Here is an 18,312-nt window from a genome sequence, read left to right as displayed (position 1 = left end):
GGGGGCAAGCAACCTTGGACCTGGTCCTGTGTAATGAGCCAGGATTTATTAATCACGTCCGAGTTAAGGATCCCCTTGGAATTAGTGACCATAACATGGTTACATTCCATATCCAATTAGAGGGTGAGAAGGTTGGTTCTCAAACAAGCGTACTGAGCTTGAAGAAAGGAGACTATGATGGTGTGAGAGCGGAATTGATTAAAGTGGACTGGGAAAATAGATTAAAGGGGAAGATGGTACATGAGCAGAGGTGTTCATTTAAGGAGTTATTTTGCAACTTTCAAAAAAAAAATATTCTACTGAGGAAAAAAGGGTGTAAAAGAAATGTCAGCCATCCGTGGCAAAGTAAAGAAATTAAGGATAGTATCCGACTAAAAACAAGGACATACAAGGCAGCCAAACTTAGTGGGAGGATAGAAGATTGGGAAGTCTTCAAAAGACAGCAAAAAGTAACTAAAGGATTGATTAAGAAAGGGAAGATAGATTATGAAAATCAATTAGCAAAAAATATAAAAACAGATAGCAAGAGTTTCAACAGTTATATAAAAAGAAAAAGGGTGGCTAAGGCAAACGTAGGTCCCTCAGAGGATGAGACCGGGAAATTAATGGTGGGAAACATGGAGATGGCAAAAATGCTGAACAAATATTTTGTTTCAGTCTTTACGGTAGAGGACACTAAGAATATCCCAACACTGGACAAACAGGGGGCTCTGGGGGGGGAGGAGCTAAATACGATTAAAATCACTAAGGAATCGGTACTCAGTAAATTAATGGGACTCAAGGCGGATAAATCCCCTGGACCTGATGGCTTACATCCGAGGGTCTTGAGGGAAGTGGCAGTCGGGATTGTGGATGCTTTGGTAAAAATTTTCCAAACTTCTCTAGACTTGGCAAAGGTCCCGGCAGATTGGAAAACTGCGAATGTAACAGCCTTATTTAAAAAGGGTAGTAGGCAGAAGGCTGGAAATTATAGACCAGTTAGCCTAACATCTGTGGTGGGTAAAATTTTGAATTTAATAGGACAAAGTCAGCATGGCTTTACGAAGGGGAAGTCATGTCTAACAAATTTGCTTCAGTTTTTGAGGACATAACGTACAGGGTGGATAAAGGGGAACCAGTGGACGTAGTGTATTTCGACTTCCAGAAGGCATTCGACAAGGTGCCACATGAAAGATTATTGCTCAAGATAAAGAATCACTGGATTGGGGGTAATATTCTGGCATGGGTGGAGGATTGGTTATCTAACAAGAAGCAGAGAGTTGGGATAAATGGTTCATTCTCGAACTGGCAACCAGTAGCCAGTGGTGTTCCGCAGGGGTCGGTGCTGGGTCCCCAACTCTTTACAATCTATATTAACGATTTGGAGGAGGAGACCGAGTGTAACATATCAAAGTTTGCAGATGATACAAAGATGGGAGGGCAAGTGGAGAGTGAGGAGGACATAAAAAACCTACAAGGGGATATAAACAGGCTGGGTGAGTGGCATGAAACTGGAAAGTACTGCAGTACAAAGGGATCTGGGGGTCCGAGTGCAAGAAAATCAAAAAGTTGGTATGCAGGTGCAGCAGATGATCAAGAAGGCCAACGGAATGTTGGCTTTTATTGCTAGGGGGATAGAATATAAAAACAGGGAGGTATTGCTGCAGTTATATAAGGTATTGGTGAGACCGCACCTGGAATACTGCAAACAGTTTTGGTCTCCATACTTAAGAAAAGACATACTTGCTCTCGAGGCAGTACAAAGAAGGTTCATTCGGTCAAACCCGGGGATGAGGGGGCGGACATATGAGGAGAGGTTGAGTAGATTGGGACTCGACTCATTGGAGTTCAGAAGAATGAGAGGCGATATTATTGAAAGATAAGATTGTGAAGGGGCTTGATCGGGTGGATGCAGTAAGGATGTTCCCAAGGATGGGTGAAACTAGAACTAGGGGGCATAATCTTAGAATAAGGGGCTGCTCTTTCAAAACTGAGATGAGGAGAAACTTCTTCACTCAGAGGGTAGTTGGTCTGTGGAATTTGCTGCCCCAGGAAGCTGTGGAAGCTACATCATTAAATAAATTTAAAACAGAAATAGACAGTTTCATCGAAGTCAAGGGAATTCGGGGTTACGGGGAGTGGGCAGGAAATTGGACATGAATTTAGATTTGAGGTTAGGATCAGATCAGCCATGATCTTATTGAATGGCGGAGCAGGCTCGAGGGGCCGATTGGCCCACTCCTGCTCCTATTTCTGATGTTCTTATGACCCAGTCAGCCAATCAGGGATGAGTATAATGAACACTACAGCGCCACCTAGTTTTCAGCCAGGAAAACTGCATCACGGCTCAGTGTAATAAACAGGAAATTGAAGCGTGACAGGAATTGTGTGACAGGAAGCAAGAGTGACATTTCCAGGCAGTGTGTGTTTTGGCAGCACCTTGAATCTATTCTCACTGTGGGGAACACTGGTAGAATGTTGTTATTCTTCACATCTTTTGCTGTCCTCATCTCTACCATTTAATCTGTTTGAGGAAATTCCTCTCCTCCCAGAGCCCCTTTTCCCTGCAGTCCTGCACCGTTTGATGATCTTTCTTCCCATTTTATTGTCCCGTTGCCTCATTCCGGGGACTTTCGTTATTTTTGGGAGGATATATTTATCTTCCATACTCTCCATTAGTGCAGCTTTCAATCAGTTCCAATTTCCATCGACAGATTCCTCTCAGTGATATTTCCCCATTAATTCCATCTCATCCCTTTAAAGTTTGTCTTTTTCAAACCAAAAGGTTCATATACTGAAAGTTAATTTTATAAAGTCTGTGTGGCCTTTTCCCGAATGCAGTATTGAGTGAAGAGGTGGGGAGAGGGTCCAGTGGGTCAGGAGGGCTCCTATAAACTAGACTCACAGCATCAAACACAGCCCATGATGCAATTACCTTTATTATTGGTTAACAGACTGAGTCAGTACAATCACCACAGGCAGTGAGTGCGGCTACAAACAAATCGAGGATCTGAATCCACTCCGGGAAAGGATCCTTGGAGCATCGCTGGATTCTTCTACCAGTCGTGCAGTTTGTAGGAGCAAATGAAGGGAAATTTTCCTGTACAGGGCACATCATTCCATTTATCTGAAAAAAGAATTGATTTCGACCTTTACCCATTGGTGAATCAGGCTGCTGTTTGTGTAATTATTTCATACAATCCGAGATGATAAAGCACAGAAGGAGGCTATTCGGCCCATCATCCTTGTTCTGGCTCTTTGAAGGAACTTTCCAATCAGTCCCATTCCTCAGAGCCCGGCTAATTTTGTCTCTTCAAATATTTATCCAAATCCCTTTTGAAAGTAATTATTGAATCTGCTTCCTCCCCTCAGGCAGCACATTCCAGATCAGAACAACTCGCCGCCCAACATTTTTTTCCTCCTCATCTCCCCTCTGGTTCTTTTCCCGATTATCTTAAATCTGTGTCCTCTGTTTACTGACCCTCCTGCCACTGGAAACAGTTTCTCCATATTTACTCTGTCAAAACTCATGATTTTGAGCCCCACTATTAAATCTCTCCTTAACCTTCTCTGCTGGAAGGAGAACAATCCCAGTTTCTCCAGTCTCTCCACGGAACTGACTTCTTTCAGCCTTTCTATTTCGTCAGAAATATTAGCAATGGATCAATCTGTGAGTCAGTGTCTGTGATCCATTAATTTTACCAGTCTCTTCACCCATCAGTTCACCTTGTGAAGAAAATGAGCCACTTCCTGTTCTGATGCCGTGTACAGTCAGTCAGTGAGCGCCTCACTGAAATCCACAAACCTTACAATATTCAGTGGGGGTTTTGGACAGTTCCTGACTGAAGGTGTGGAGCACACCCTGGGCTGGATTTCCCAGTGTGGGATGGACAGGAAGTCCTCACCCCCAGCCCTAAACACTCACCTCCCCCACTGCACACGATTGGAGCAAAGTCTGGGATTTCTGGAACCAATTACAACATTTTAACTCTGGGACATGAACCCGCTGTGGAACGAGGGGGGAGGGGGGACGTTTCCAGCATCAGTAAAGTGAGGGGCGGATGCGGGAAGCTTGAGTGTGTTTACACAACATTCCCTGAAAATCAGAATGGAGTCCTGCCACTGGGAGCACGGCTCCAGCCTGACACATGTCAGGACCAACTCATTAAATGTGGGCCAGTTATAAGGCCCGCCTCGGTATGGCCTCATCACTGCAGGATCCACACAGATGGACAGTTGAGCAGGAAGAGACAGTGTAGAGTTTACACCCAGTGTACGTCCCTGTGTCGGCAGTGTTCACACCCAGTGTACGTCCCTGTATCGGCAGTGTTCACACCCAGTGTACGTCCCTCTCTCTCCAGTGTTCACACCCAGTGTACGTCCCTCTCTCTCCAGTGTTCACACCCAGTGTACGTCCCTGTATCGGCAGTGTTCACACCCAGTGTACGTCCCTGTATCTCTCCAGTGTTCACACCCAGTGTACGTCCCTGTATCGGCAGTGTTCACACCCAGTGTACGTCCCTGTATCGGCAGTGTTCACACCCAGTGTACGTCCCTGTATCTCTCCAGTGTTCACACCCAGTGTCTGTCCCTCTCTCCCCAGTGTTCACACCCAGTGTACGTCCCTGTATATCTCCAGTGTTCACACCCAGTGTACGTCCCTCTCTCTCTCCCCAGTGTTTACACCCAGTGTACGTCCCTGTATCTCTCCAGTGTTCACACCCAGTGTACGTCCCTCTCTCTCTCTCCAGTGTTTACACCCAGTGTACGTCCCTCCATTAAACTGCTTGAGCTGGAAGCTGGCTGCAAATTGCTGCAAAAAGGGTCAGGAAGTCCAGTGCTGTCAAAGTCTAAAAATCACCCACACTGAGTCTCAGTCTCAATCTATTTGTTCGGATTAATTTCCCATTAAATACCATTTCTATCACACGTTTCAATATCAACTTACCTGAAATAATTACCACACAGTTCTCTCCTCCTTTATAATTATTGGGCTCGTTCTGACGCCAGTTTGTGAAATCTGATAAAGATCCATCAGTCCAAAGAAAAGTCCCTTCCTGTGGGAGAGAAATAATATCATTTATAAATGTGTATTCCTGCTCCAATGAACAATTTATGATATAGTAACTCAGAACATTACCTTGTGGCGGTCACTCAAACCAATCCAAACAAGATTATTTGATTGGTGTTGTGCCTTTAACAGCCGTCCAATGAAATGATTCTGTTCTTCCCAATGTATGGAGGCAAGATGGCCGTCTGTAGCCAGTTGTTGGCAGGACAGCTTTAAATAAAAACAAAACATAACATTTGTTGTTTATCATCATTTCACATTGACTGTATTCAGTTCTGTTCTAGAACGTTCTGCAGGGTCGCTGGAGTTGATTCTCCTGTTCTTCCCAACTTTTATCCATCCAGCTGCTGTCAATACAGATGTTGACGGCCACTGCAGTCCACGTCACTGTAAAGTGACAATGTCGACACTATCAGATTGATCAGAACGACAGACCACTGCTAATATTTCTAAGTGTGTATCTCCAGTTTAATTTAGTTCAGATAGAATTACTATCTGGAGATTGTGGCTTCATCTCAGGGTCACAGAGGGAATTAACAAGTTGATGCAGTGGGAGGTGAAAAGTTACCCAATGAGCTGCTCCGGTTTGACCTCGAATGTGAAAACAACAAATGAACATTAGGGTTTGACCACAGATTGAAAGGTGTGTGAAAACTGGAAGGTCATTCTAAAGGGGAACTTCAATCAACGAAACCATCCGAAAACACGCGTCAGGTTCCACATGGACGCTGACGACACCCAGCTCTACCTCACCACCACCTCTCTCAACCTCTCCTCTGCCTCTGATTTGTCACACTGCTTGTCCGACATCCAGTATTGGATGAGCAGAAATTCCCTCCAATTTAATATTGGGAAGACCGAAGTCATTGTCTTTGGTCCTCGCCACAAACTCCATTCCCTCGCCACCGACTCCATCCCTCTCCCTGGCCACTGTCTGAGGCTGAACCAGACCGTTCACAACCTTGGCCTTCTATTTGACCCCGAGTCGAGCTCCCAACCCGATATCATCTCCACTACAATGTCCGAGAGGTGAGCACAGTAAAAAAGGAGAGACTGAGAGCGGGAGGAGAGTCTGAGAGTCCAAGGCAAGTCATGGCAGCACAGCTCGCACCCGTGATATGCTCCTCCTGCACTATGTGGGAAGTCATGGACACCACCAGTGTCCCTGGCGACCATGTGTGCAAGAAGTGTGTCCAGCTGCAGCTTCTGGCTAACCGTATTTCGGAGCTGGAGCTGTGGGTGGATTCACTGTGGAGCATCCGCGATGCTGAGACTATCGTGGATAGCACGTTCAGTGAGGTGGTCACACCGCAGGTAAAGATTACACAGGCAGAAAGGAAATGGGTGACCGTCAGGCAGAGTAAAAGGACAAGGCAGGTAGAGCAGGAGTCCTCTGGGGCCATCTCCCTCTCAAACAGATATCCCGCTTTAGATACTGTTGGGGGAGATGGCTGATCAGGGGAAAGCAGCAAGAGCCAGGTTCGGGGCACCACGGGTGGCTCTGCTGCACAGGAGGGGAGGAAGAAGAGTGGCAGGGCTATAGTGATAGGGGATTCAATTGTAAGGGGAACAGATAGGCGTTTCTGCGGCCGCAAACGTGACTCCAGGATGGTTTGTTGCCTCCCTGGTGCTCGGGTCAAGGATGTCACGGAGCTCCTGCAGGGCATTCTGGAGGGGGAGGGTGAACAGCCAGTAGTCGTGCTCCATATTGGTACCAACGACATCGGTAAAAAAAGGGATGGGGTCCTGCAAGGTGAATTTAAGGAGTTAGGAGATAAATTAAAAAGCAGGTCCTCAAAGGTAGTGATCTCAGGATTACTACCGGTGCCATGTGCTCGTGAGTATAGGAACAGGAGAATAGACAGGGTGAATGCGTGGCTGCAGGGATGGTGTAGGAGGGAGGGATTTAGATTCCTGGGACATTGGGACCGGTTCTGGGGAAGGTGGGACCTGTACAAGCGTGACGGGTTACACCCGAGCAGGACCGGGACCAATGTCCTCGCGGGGGTGTTTGCTCGTGCTATTGGGGATGGTTTAAACTAGAGTGACAGGGGGATGGGAACCTGAGCGGGGAGTCAGAAGGGAATAAAGTTGAGCAGCAAGAGAGGGGAAGACCCAGTGGAAATCTACAATACAAATAGTACAAACAGTTGTTCAAGAACAAGTGAAAGGGAAAAGCGTAGAGCAGTGGAAAGAAAGTGTACTTTAGGCACGACAGATAAAATAAAAACTAGTAGGCGTAAGGCGATTAACCCAGCATCAAAGCTGAAGGTCAGGCCAGGGTGTGTGGCCCAACTAAGAGTTCTATATACAAATGCACGGAGTATAAGGAATAAATTAAATGAACTACAGGTTCAAATTCAAATTGGAGGGTATGACATGATAGCTATCACGGAGACATGGCTGCAGGATGGTCAGGATTGGTTATAAGGTCTACAGGAGAGATAGGGAAAATGGAAGAGTGGGAGGAGTATCCTTAATGATTAGAGATGAAATCACTTCAATGATAAAGGGGGATATAACGAGAGGTAAGCAGCCAACAGAGACCTTATGGGTTGAATTGAGAAATAGGAAAGGATCTAAGACTATAGTGGGAGTTTTGTACAGGAGCCCTGGCAGCTGCTCTGAAGTGCTAGATTGTATAAATGCAGAGATTAGACAAGCGTGTAAGAAAGGCATAGTGGTCTTAATGGGGGACTTTAACCTTCACATAGATTGGGAAAAGCAGACTAGCAACTGTCAGAAAGGTAGCGAATTTCTTGAGTGTGTCTGGGATAGTTTTCTACAGCAGTATGTCCGAGAGGCAACAAGGGGGCAAGCCATACTAGATTTAGTAATGAGTAATAAACCAGATTTAGTTAACGGCTTAACTGTGCGTGAATATCTATCCAATAGTGATCAGAACATGATCGAGCTCAATGTAGTGTTTGAAAGGGAAAAAAGTGAATCAGCTGCTAAGATTCTAGACTTGGGCAAGGCCGACTTCAATGGGATGAGACAGAGACTGTCCACAGTAAACTGGGCAAATCTGTTAATGGGTAAAACGACTGATGATCAGTGGGAAATGTTTAAAGAAACATTTAACGTGATACAGAATCTGTTTATACCCCTGAGGGGCAAGAACTCTACTTGCCAAAAAAAACAGCCATGGACAACTAAAGAGGTAAGGGACAGTATAAGACATAAGGAAAGGGCATACAAAAAGGCAAAAAATGGCACAGATCCTGGCGAATGGGAAAGATACAAAGATCAACAAAGGGTCACAAAACAGATAGTAAGAGCTACAAAAAGAGAGTATGAAAAGAAACTCGCAAGGGATATCAAAACCAATACAAAGAACTTTTACAGTTATATTAGGAAAAAGAGGGTGGTCAGGAGCAGTGTTGGCCCGTTAAAAACTGAAAGTGGGGATATTGTCATTGACAATGGGGAAATGGCGGACATGTTGAACAATTACTTTGCGTCAGTATTTAAAGTCAAAAGAGAGGATAGCATGCCGGAAATCCCAAGAAAACTAATATTGAATCGGGGACAGGGACTCGATAAAATTAATATAAGTAAAGCAACAGTAATGAAGAAAATAATAGCACTAAAGAGTGACAAATCCCCAGGACCAGATGGTTTCCATCCCAGGGTTTTAAAGGAAGTAGGTGAGCACATGGCGGATGCCCTAACTATAATCTTTCAAAGTTCTCTCGATTCAGGAACTGACCCTCGAGATTGGAAAATTGCACAGGTCACTCCGCTTTTTAAGAAAGGAGAGAGAGGGAAACCGAGGAATTATAGACCAGTTAGCCTAACATCTGTTGTGGGGAAAATGCTGGAGACTATAATTAAGGATAGGGTGACTGAACACCGAGAATTTTCAGTTGATCAGAGAGAGCCAGCATGGATTTGTGAAAGGTAGGTCGTGCCTGACAAACCTGATTGAATTTTTTGACGAGGTGACTAAAGTAGTGGACAGGGGAATGTCAATGGATGTTATTTATATGGACTTCCAGAAGGCATTTGATAAGGTCCCTCATAAGAGACTGTTAGCTGAGATAGAAGCCCATGGAATCGAGGGAAAAGTACGGACTTGGTCAGGAAGTTGGCTGAGCGAAAGGCGACAGAGAGTAGGGATAATGGGTAGGTACTCACATTGGCAGGATGTGACTAGTGGAGTCCCGCAGGGATCTGTCTTGGGGCCTCAATTATTCACAATATTTATTAACGACTTAGATGAAGGCATAGAAAGTCTCATATCTAAGTTTGCCGATGTCACAAAGATTGGTGGCATTGTAAGCAGTGTAGATGAAAACATAAAATTACAAAGCGATATTGATAGATTAGGTGAATGGGCAAAACTGTGGCAAATGGAATTCAATGTCGACAAATGTGAGGTCATCCACTTTGGATCAAAAAAGGATAGAACAGGGTACTTTCTAAATGGTAAAAAGTTAAAAACAGTGGATGTCCAAATGGACTTAGGGGTTCAGGTGCATAGATCATTGAAGTGTCATGAACAGGTGCAGAAAATAATCAAGAAGGCAAATGGAATGCTGGCCTTTATATCTCGAGGACTGGAGTACAAGGGGGCAGAAGTTATGCTGCAGCTATACAAAACCCTGGTTAGACCGCACCTGGAGTACTGTGAGCAGTTCTGGGCACCGCACCTTCGGAAGGACATATTGGCCTTGGAGGGAGTGCAGCGTAAGTTTACTAGAATGATACCTGGACTTCAAGGGTTAAGTTACGAGGACAGATTACACAAATTGGGGTTGTATTCTCTGGAGTTTAGAAGGTTAAGGGGTGATCTGATCGAAGTTTATAAGATATTAAGGGGAACAGATAGGGTGGATAGAGAGAAACTATTTCCGCTGGTTGGGGATTCTAGGAGTAGGGGGCACAGTCTAAAAATTAGAGCCAGACCTTTCAGGAGCGAGATTAGAAAACATTTCGACACACAAAGGGTGGTAGAAGTTTGGAACTCTCTTCCGCAAACAGCAATTGATACTAGCTCAATTGCTAAATTTAAATGTGAGATAGATAGCTTTTTGGCAACCAAAGGGATTAAGGGATATGGGCCAAAGGCAGGTATATGGAGTTAGATCACAGATCAGCCATGATCTTATCAAACGGCGGAGCAGGCACGAGGGGCTGAATGGCCTACTCCTGTTCCTATGTTCCTAAACAAGAAGGTTCTTTCATTCTCTGCGTCCTGTCACATTTAGAAACACTGAGGAACAAACAATAACTTAAAATGGAGACTCCAGGGACTTACCTCAGCTTCGATCCAAGTCTTTCTGTCAGGGACAAACTGGTAACAGGAGGAGACAGAATTAAAATAAAACCAGCCATTGGGACAAGATCCTCTCTCAGGGACACCACGTTGGTCAAGGTCCTGATCCTGATCAGTCTCCGCCTCCTGTTGCTGATTCTCCGATGTTCCATTCAGAGAAACATCAGCTGCAGTTAAAGAGAATTAGATTAAAACAAACTGAATATTCACAACAGCAATCCCCAAACCTTCACTTTATTTCTGATTCAAGGAGTCAGTCTTTGTATTTGAGATAAATCTGAAGCCAGTGCCAATGCTCCCCATCAACTACCATCGGCCCTTTAAACACTGCCAGCCCCTGGACTGTGATGCACCCCCCGGTTAAAGGATACGTGTCGTAAACAGAATACGGTCTCTTCTTCCAATTAAAAGAAAGTCTATCCTTTATTAAGTTCAGCGTGGAGAGCAATTGAATAAACAGAGTACAATCAAACAGAGATGAATGTTCTTTAATTCCAGTCTTTCTCTGGGTACAGTCGAGACATCACCGTCACTACTGTACTCCCAAACAGCCAAAACCGTGGTCTTTTTATGGACCTTTTCCTCATACTTTGGATGCACTCACCGAAACCTCTTTAACACACACTGACTGAGCGTCTGTGTTACACTCAAACACAACTGGTTTTCAAACAGTCATTTCCCCACAAATATTGCAGTGTCTTTGTTCACTCAAACCATGTGTGACACTCCTCTCATACACTGATCTTATGCACATTACCGTGTCCTTGTTTCGCGTGAAGTGTGACTTCCCTGTAGTTGATCGATCTTTCCCTAAACTACCGTATTCTGTTTACTACACGTACTCGTTAACAGGGGGGTGCATCCCTGTCCAGTGTTTAATAACCCCAGGGGGGGGGCAGTGTTTAAAGGTCTTTGTTGGTTGTTTATCAAGTAACAAGATCAAAGGCGCCCAAAGTAATTCAACAGTCAACGAGGTTATCTTTGTTTGAGAAGACAGAGCTGGTCAAACTCCTTATTCTCCAGCAACACCATTTACATCTACACAATAGAAAGACAATTGACATGTTTCACATTGTTTGTTCCCAGGAACTCCCTATAATTTATACCAGTATTGATCATCTCTCTCACTTCCCTTTAATTGGGTGGCTGTTCAACCCTATCAGTCTTCACACTGTTTCTCTTCCCCTCATCGATGTCTCAACACCCCGAGGAGGAACTGGACACCCCCTGGATGGCAGCAGGTGCACGAGTTTCAGGCAGTGTGGGGCCAGAGATGCACCCACAGTGACACCAGTGTCCACTGGCCCCATATTAATGAGGGGCCTCACACTTACCCCCATACTCAGGGGCAGCGTCAGTCCTGGAGGGCACTGGTGGGCACAATCCCAACGTCACTCTCCAGATCGTGGCCCATGGGATTTCAGAGCCTGTTTCCCCACAGCGGATGGTGAGAATGTGGAATTCTCTCACAAACTGGTGATGAAACACAGTCCATCAAATCCAAAAATGGGAAGGGGAGAGCTGCTTATAAATAGACTATTGGAGGGAGGGGGGGAGTGGGATTAGACTGGGTGGGATATTAAAGGGTATGGGGAGTGAGGGGGGAGAGTGGGATTAGACTGGGTGGGATATTAAAGGGTATGGGGAGTGAGGGGGAGAATGGGATTAGACTGGGTGGGATATTAAAGGGTACGGGGAGTGAGGGGGAGAGTGGGATTAGACTGGGTGGGATATTAAAGGGTATGGGGAGTGAGGGGGAGAATGGGATTAGACTGGGTGGGATATTAAAGGGTATGGGGAGTGAGGGGGAGAGTGGGATTAGACTGGGTGGGATATTAAAGGGTATGGGGAGTGAGGGGGAGAGTGGGATTAGACTGGGTGGGATATTAAAGGGTATGGGGAGTGAGGGGGGAGAGTGGGATTAGACTGGGTGGGATATTAAAGGGTATGGGGAGTGAGGGGGAGAGTGGGATTAGACTGGGTGGGATATTAAAGCGTATGGGGAGTGAGGGGGGAGAGTGGGATTAGACTGGGTGGGATATTAAAGGGTATGGGGAGTGAGGGGGAGAGTGGGATTCGACTGGGTGGGATATTAAAGCGTATGGGGAGTGAGGGGGGAGAGTGGGATTAGACTGGGTGGGATATTAAAGCGTATGGGGAGTGAGGGAGAGAGTGGGATTAGACTGGGTGGGATATTAAACGGTATGGGGAGTGAGGGGGGAGAGTGGGATTAGACTGGGTGGGATATTAAAGGGTATGGGGAGTGAGGGGGAGAGTGGGATTAGACTGGGTGGGATATTAAAGGGTATGGGGAGTGAGGGGGAGAGTGGGATTAGACTGGGTGGGATATTAAAGGGTACGGGGAGTGAGGGGGGAGAGGGATTAGACTGGGTGGGATATTAAAGGGTATGGGGAGTGAGGGGGAGAGTGGGATTAGACTGGGTGGGATATTAAAGGGTATGGGGAGTGAGGGGGAGAGTGGGATCAGACTGGGTGGGATATTAAAGGGTACGGGGAGTGAGGGGGAGAGTGGGATCAGACTGGGTGGGATATTAAAGGGTATGGGGAGTGAGGGGGAGAGTGGGATTAGACTGGGTGGGATATTAAAGGGTATGGGGATTGAGGGGGAGAGTGGGATTAGACTGGGTGGGATATTAAAGGGTATGGGGAGTGAGGGGGAGAGTGGGATTAGACTGGGTGGGATATTAAAGGGTATGGGGAGTGAGAGGGAGAATGGGATTAGACTGGGTGGGATATTAAAGGGTACGGGGAGCGAGGGGAGAGTGGGATTAGACTGGGTGGGATATTAAAGGGTACGGGGAGCGAGGGGAGAGTGGGATTAGACTGGGTGGGATATTAAAGGGTACGCGGAGCGAGGGGAGAGTGGGATTAGACTGGGTGGGATATTAAAGGGTATGGGGAGTGAGGGGAGAGTGGGATTAGACTGGGTGGGATATTAAAGGGTATGGGGAGTGAGGGGAGAGTGGGATTAGACTGGGTGGGATATTAAAGGGTATGGGGAGTGAGGGGGAGAGTGGGATTAGACTGGGTGGGATATTAAAGGGTACGGGGAGTGAGGGGGAGAGTGGGATTCGACTGAGTGGGATATTAAAGGGTACGGGGAGTGAGGGGGAGAGTGGGATTAGACTGGGTGGGATATTAAAGGGTACGGGGAGCGAGGGGAGAGTGGGATAAGACTGGGTGGGGTATTAAAGGGTATGGGGAGTGAGGGGAGAGTGGGATTAGACTGGGTGGGATATTAAAGGGTACGGGGAGTGAGGGGGAGAGTGGGATTAGACTGGGTGGGATATTAAAGGGTACGGGGAGTGAGGGGGAGAGTGGGATTAGACTGAGTGGGATATTAAAGGGTATGGGGAGTGAGGGGGGAGAGTGGGATTAGACTGGGTGGGATATTAAAGGGTATGGGGAGTGAGGGGGGAGAGTGGGATTAGACTGGGTGGGATATTAAAGGGTATGGGGAGTGAGGGGGGAGAGTGGGATTAGACTGGGTGGGATATTAAAGGGTATGGGGAGTGAGAGGAGAGTGGGATTAGACTGGGTGGGATATTAAAGGGTTTGGGGAGTGAGAGGAGAGTGGGATTAGACTGGGTGGGATATTAAAGGGGATGGGGAGTGAGGGGGGAGAGTGGGATTAGACTGGGTGGGATATTAAAGGGTACGGGGAGTGAGAGGAGAGTGGGATTAGACTGGGTGGGATATTAAAGGGGATGGGGAGTGAGGGGGGAGAGTGGGTTTAGACTGGGTGGGATATTAAAGGGGATGGGGAGTGAGGGGGGAGAGTGGGATTAGACTGGGTGGGATATTAAAGGGTATGGGGAGTGAGAGGAGAGTGGGATTAGACTGGGTGGGATATTAAAGGGGATGGGGAGTGAGGGGGGAGAGTGGGATTAGACTGGGTGGGATATTAAAGGGTATGGGGAGTGAGAGGAGAGTGGGATTAGACTGGGTGGGATATTAAAGGGTATGGGGAGTGAGGGGGGAGAGTGGGATTAGACTGGGTGGGATATTAAAGGGGATGGGGAGTGAGGGGGGAGAGTGGGATTAGACTGGGTGGGATATTAAAGGGTATGGGGAGTGAGGGGGAGAGTGGGATTAGACTGGGTGGGATATTAAAGGGTATGGGGATTGAGGGGGGAGAGTGGGATTAGACTGGGTGGGATATTAAAGGGTATGGGGAGTGAGGGGGGAGAGTGGGATTAGACTGGGTGGGATATTAAAGGGGATGGGGAGTGAGGGGGGAGAGTGGGATTAGACTGGGTGGGATATTAAAGGGTATGGGGAGTGAGGGGGAGAGTGGGATTAGACTGGGTGGGATATTAAAGGGTATGGGGAGTGAGGGAGAGAGTGGGATTAGACTGAGTGGGATATTAAAGGGTATGGGGAGTGAGGGGGGAGAGTGGGATTAGACTGGGTGGGATATTAAAGGGTATGGGGAGTGAGGGGGGAGAGTGGGATTAGACTGGGTGGGATATTAAAGGGTATGGGGAGTGAGGGGGGAGAGTGGGATTAGACTGGGTGGGATATTAAAGGGTATGGGGAGTGAGGGGGAGAGTGGGATTAGACTGGGTGGGATATTAAAGGGTATGGGGAGTGAGGGGGAGAGTGGGATTAGACTGGGTGGGATATTAAAGGGTACAGGGAGTGAGCGGGAGATTGGGATTAGACTGGGTGGGATATTAAAGTGTATGGGGAGTGAGGGGGAGAGTGGGATTAGACTGGGTGGGATATTAAAGGGTATGGGGAGTGAGGGAGAGAGTGGGATTAGACTGAGTGGGATATTATAGGGTATGGGGAGTGAGGGAGAGAGTGGGATTAGACTGGGTGGGATATTGAAGGGTATGGGGAGTGAGGGAGAGAGTGGGATTAGACTGAGTGGGATATTAAAGGGTATGGGGAGTGAGGGGGGAGAGTGGGATTAGACTGGGTGGGATATTAAAGGGTATGGGGAGTGAGGGGGAGAGTGGGATTAGACTGGGTGGGATATTGAAGGTTATCGAAGTCCAACAGTTGCTCATTTTACGACATTCCTTCAGGTTCCGGCCCTTTCTCTTCTGTCTAATTTACTCAGCGGCTGTTCCACTAACTCGTCACCTCACATCATTAACCTGTCCTCACACACCATCTTTGATTGACCCTACCTGCCACATCACTGACGAGCAATGCACTCAGAAGCAAAACCGTCCCCAGCATCATGTCTGCAGTGAAGTTCCTTTCCTCCAACCTGAAACACAAGAAAAAGATTGAACATTAGTGTCGAGGTTTCAAAGTAAAGGTGGGGATTTCCTGCTCCCATTCCTTCCTACCTCTCCCCCAGTTGTCCAATGTGATGAGGTTTCAGGAGCTGCTGCACATATATATAGCAGATTGTGCCACTGGAACCATTGACATCAGTTCCAATTGGCTGGACCATTAATGATGTCAAAATCACTGCTGGCCAATCAGTAACTGCCGACTCAGAAGAGGAGGGACTGGAAACCATGAGAATGTTCCGTGTGTTGCACATGAGATTTTACAAGGTGTCACTTTACCTGCTGAGTGAGAAATGGAAAGTACAGTCATAGTTCCTGACCTCATTAATCAGCCTGTGAGTGAATGTATAGATAATATTAGGATTTAATGAATATTATCGAGGAGAACATTTCGGATTTGGTGAACAATATATTGAGGTGAAGACCCCAAAAATAAAAAGATAATAATTACAAAGACATGAGAATTTTTACACTGACCAATCCAATCCCTTTTGTAATCGATCTGAACCCCATCTATTCCCCCATTTCTCCCCATGGTGGAAGGTCTCCTCTGTGCACTGGCTGCAGTGAGATTGGAACCCGTTTGTAGAGAACAGGGTCGATTCGGAGTCATTGGCACCTTTCAAAAAGGAGCTGGATCGAAGGGCGATGGAGAGATGAGGAGATAACGGAACAGGTCAATGTTTTCCAGGGACAGAACAGAGCGTTCCCTAAACCAATAGGTCATGTTGGTGAAATGAATCAGTCACTGTAGAAGGGCTGTAGAAACCTTCACGGATACTAAGCCGGGCAGTGCAGGCAGACATGGCTGGGACTGAGCCTCAGCACTCCTACCAGAGGCCAGCAGAATGAGCAGGGAGCTCAACTACAGCTTCCCCATCGATGGTAGGACTTTCAATCTATGGTGTCCCACCACCAGTTATCTGCCGCTCGTGTCTGTTGGGTGCCAGCTTCTCCTGAAGGCAGAATGACTGTATTTTTGGATTATTGTGCATTTTCCTTTGGCCCTGAAGACAGTGTGAAATGTTACTGGAATATTGGGATAATTTTCCCATCAGGATATCTGGAGCAGCCCCTCGACCCTGGCCGATTCTGCAGGGTCCCTTCATTTAAATATTTTGAACAAATTCCTTGCGCATTGTCCTCAGTCCAATCCCTGTGAGTGTCACTTGTTGTTTAAAAATACTGGGAACAATCCCAAGTTTGTTACTTGACTGACAGGTGGGACATTGGTGCAGGGAGTGAGAGTGTCTGTAAATAATATCATTAATAAATCCCATTAGTTAATGTGGGGAAATAAACAAGCTGGATTAATATGTGCAGGAGGTGAGTTACACGGAAACATCTGATGCAAATCAGCTGATGTTAGTACAACAGATAAAGATCAGTCTTGGCCTTTCTACTTGTCAGTGGGAATAAGATCTTTGCCAAAACAAACTCAGCCTCAAACCAGCTGAGAACCTGTCTGCTCGACTCTCCACGAGCTTCACTTAACCCTTTCCACATGCTCCCACTCGGTAACCATCACACTTTGTACTGAAATAACTGCTGGTGATATCAGTGGGACAGACACTCGGTCTGTTCCTATCACACTCCACCATTCACTGCTGTAATGGAGGTCTTGACCCAGTTACAATAAACGGGTTATCTCCTGTGTTAAAATTGTGGAGAGGGGAAGGTGTTAACCGTTTCTTGCACTAATATCACCAACAATAACTTCAGGCTTTTATCATTACCCCGTGAACCAACTGTTGTGCACTCGTGGGATTGGCTGAAAGCAGCAACTGAAGAAGCATCAGAAAGAGTAGACAAGGGCGATGCAGTGGATGTGGTTTACATGGACTTCCAAAAGTCCTTCGATAATGTGCTGCACAAGACTCATGACAAAGGTCAGGGCGTGTGGAGTCAGGGGCCAGGTAGCAGAATGGATTGAAAGAGGGCTACAAAACAGAGAACACAGGTTAGGAGTTCAGGGAAGTTTATCGGATTGGCCGACAGTGGGAAGTGGCAGAAATTATTTGACTCAAATTTGGAGTTGAAATTTCCAGATGATACCAATTTGGGGAGTACAGTTAATAATGTGGAGACTGGATCAAAACACAGGAAGACATAACCAGGCTGGCAGAGTGGGCGGGTGAAGCTGTGTAAGAATTCCACACTGTAATGGTCCTGAACAGGTGACAGCAGAGGAGGGTGACATCACTGACTAACTGACCGAGACGGGACAGAAAGTTCTTTCACTCCTCAGTTCTCACTTGTTCTGAAACAGAAGGTGTGGAATTGTTGCAACTTTCAGTCACTGGCTTGAAGCAAACCAGGTCTGTCCAATAGATTGTGTGAGGGGAGTGACGGGAACTGAAATTCCAGATACGATTCCTGATCGTGGAAGGGAACACATTTTTTTATCTGTTCTCAGGATGTGGGTGATGCTGACAAGGCCGCATTTATTGCCCTGAAAAGGTGCAATCATCAGTGAACAGCCCCAGTCCTGACCGTATGGTGGAGAGAAGGTCACTAATGAAGGAGATGAAGATGGTTGGGCCGATGATGCTTCCTTGAGGAACTCCTGCAGTGATGTCCTGGGGCTGCGAGGATTGGTCCCTGACAACCATGACCATCATCCTTTGGGTCAGGTGTGACTCCAGTCACTGGAGGGGTTTCACTTTGAGCCCCATTGACCTCAGTATTGCTCGGGCTCCTTGGTGCCACAC

The 18,312-nt window shown here is 46.8% G+C and overlaps 1 protein-coding gene across 1 annotated transcript; it reads right to left on the bottom strand.

Moving 5' to 3' along the window:
- Positions 1–2,900: 2,900 nt before the first annotated feature.
- Positions 2,901–15,777, bottom strand: LOC137341896 (C-type lectin-like). The gene is made up of 6 exons (XM_068005403.1): positions 15,656–15,777; positions 15,491–15,573; positions 10,314–10,498; positions 5,120–5,260; positions 4,928–5,036; positions 2,901–3,106 (listed from the first exon to the last, which is right to left on the bottom strand). The coding sequence occupies exons 1-6, from the start codon at positions 15,760–15,762 to the stop codon at positions 3,036–3,038; spliced, it is 696 nt and encodes a 231-aa protein (XP_067861504.1). The 5' UTR covers positions 15,763–15,777; the 3' UTR covers positions 2,901–3,035.
- Between the last annotated feature and the right edge of the window lie 2,535 nt (positions 15,778–18,312).

This window comes from Heptranchias perlo, chromosome 24 (assembly GCF_035084215.1).
Source record: "Heptranchias perlo isolate sHepPer1 chromosome 24, sHepPer1.hap1, whole genome shotgun sequence".
Taxonomy (NCBI): domain Eukaryota; kingdom Metazoa; phylum Chordata; class Chondrichthyes; order Hexanchiformes; family Hexanchidae; genus Heptranchias; species Heptranchias perlo.
The sequence above is the reverse complement of the archived record's forward strand: the minus strand, read 5'-3'. Positions and strand labels throughout refer to the sequence as shown.

What these genes read in the sequence shown, in the direction of transcription:
- LOC137341896 (XM_068005403.1), bottom strand. Translation starts at nt 15,762, where the DNA reads ATGGTCCAGCCAATTGGAACTGATGTCAATGGTTCCAGTGGCACAATC. An exon ending in GCTCGTCAGTGATGTGGCAG is followed by an intron (nt 10,499 to 15,490) that starts GTAGGGTCAATC and finishes CTTTAACTGCAG; the next exon opens with CTGATGTTTCTCTGAATGGA. An exon ending in CTGTGTGGTAATTATTTCAG is followed by an intron (nt 3,107 to 4,927) that starts GTAAGTTGATAT and finishes TTCTTTTTTCAG; the next exon opens with ATAAATGGAATGATGTGCCC.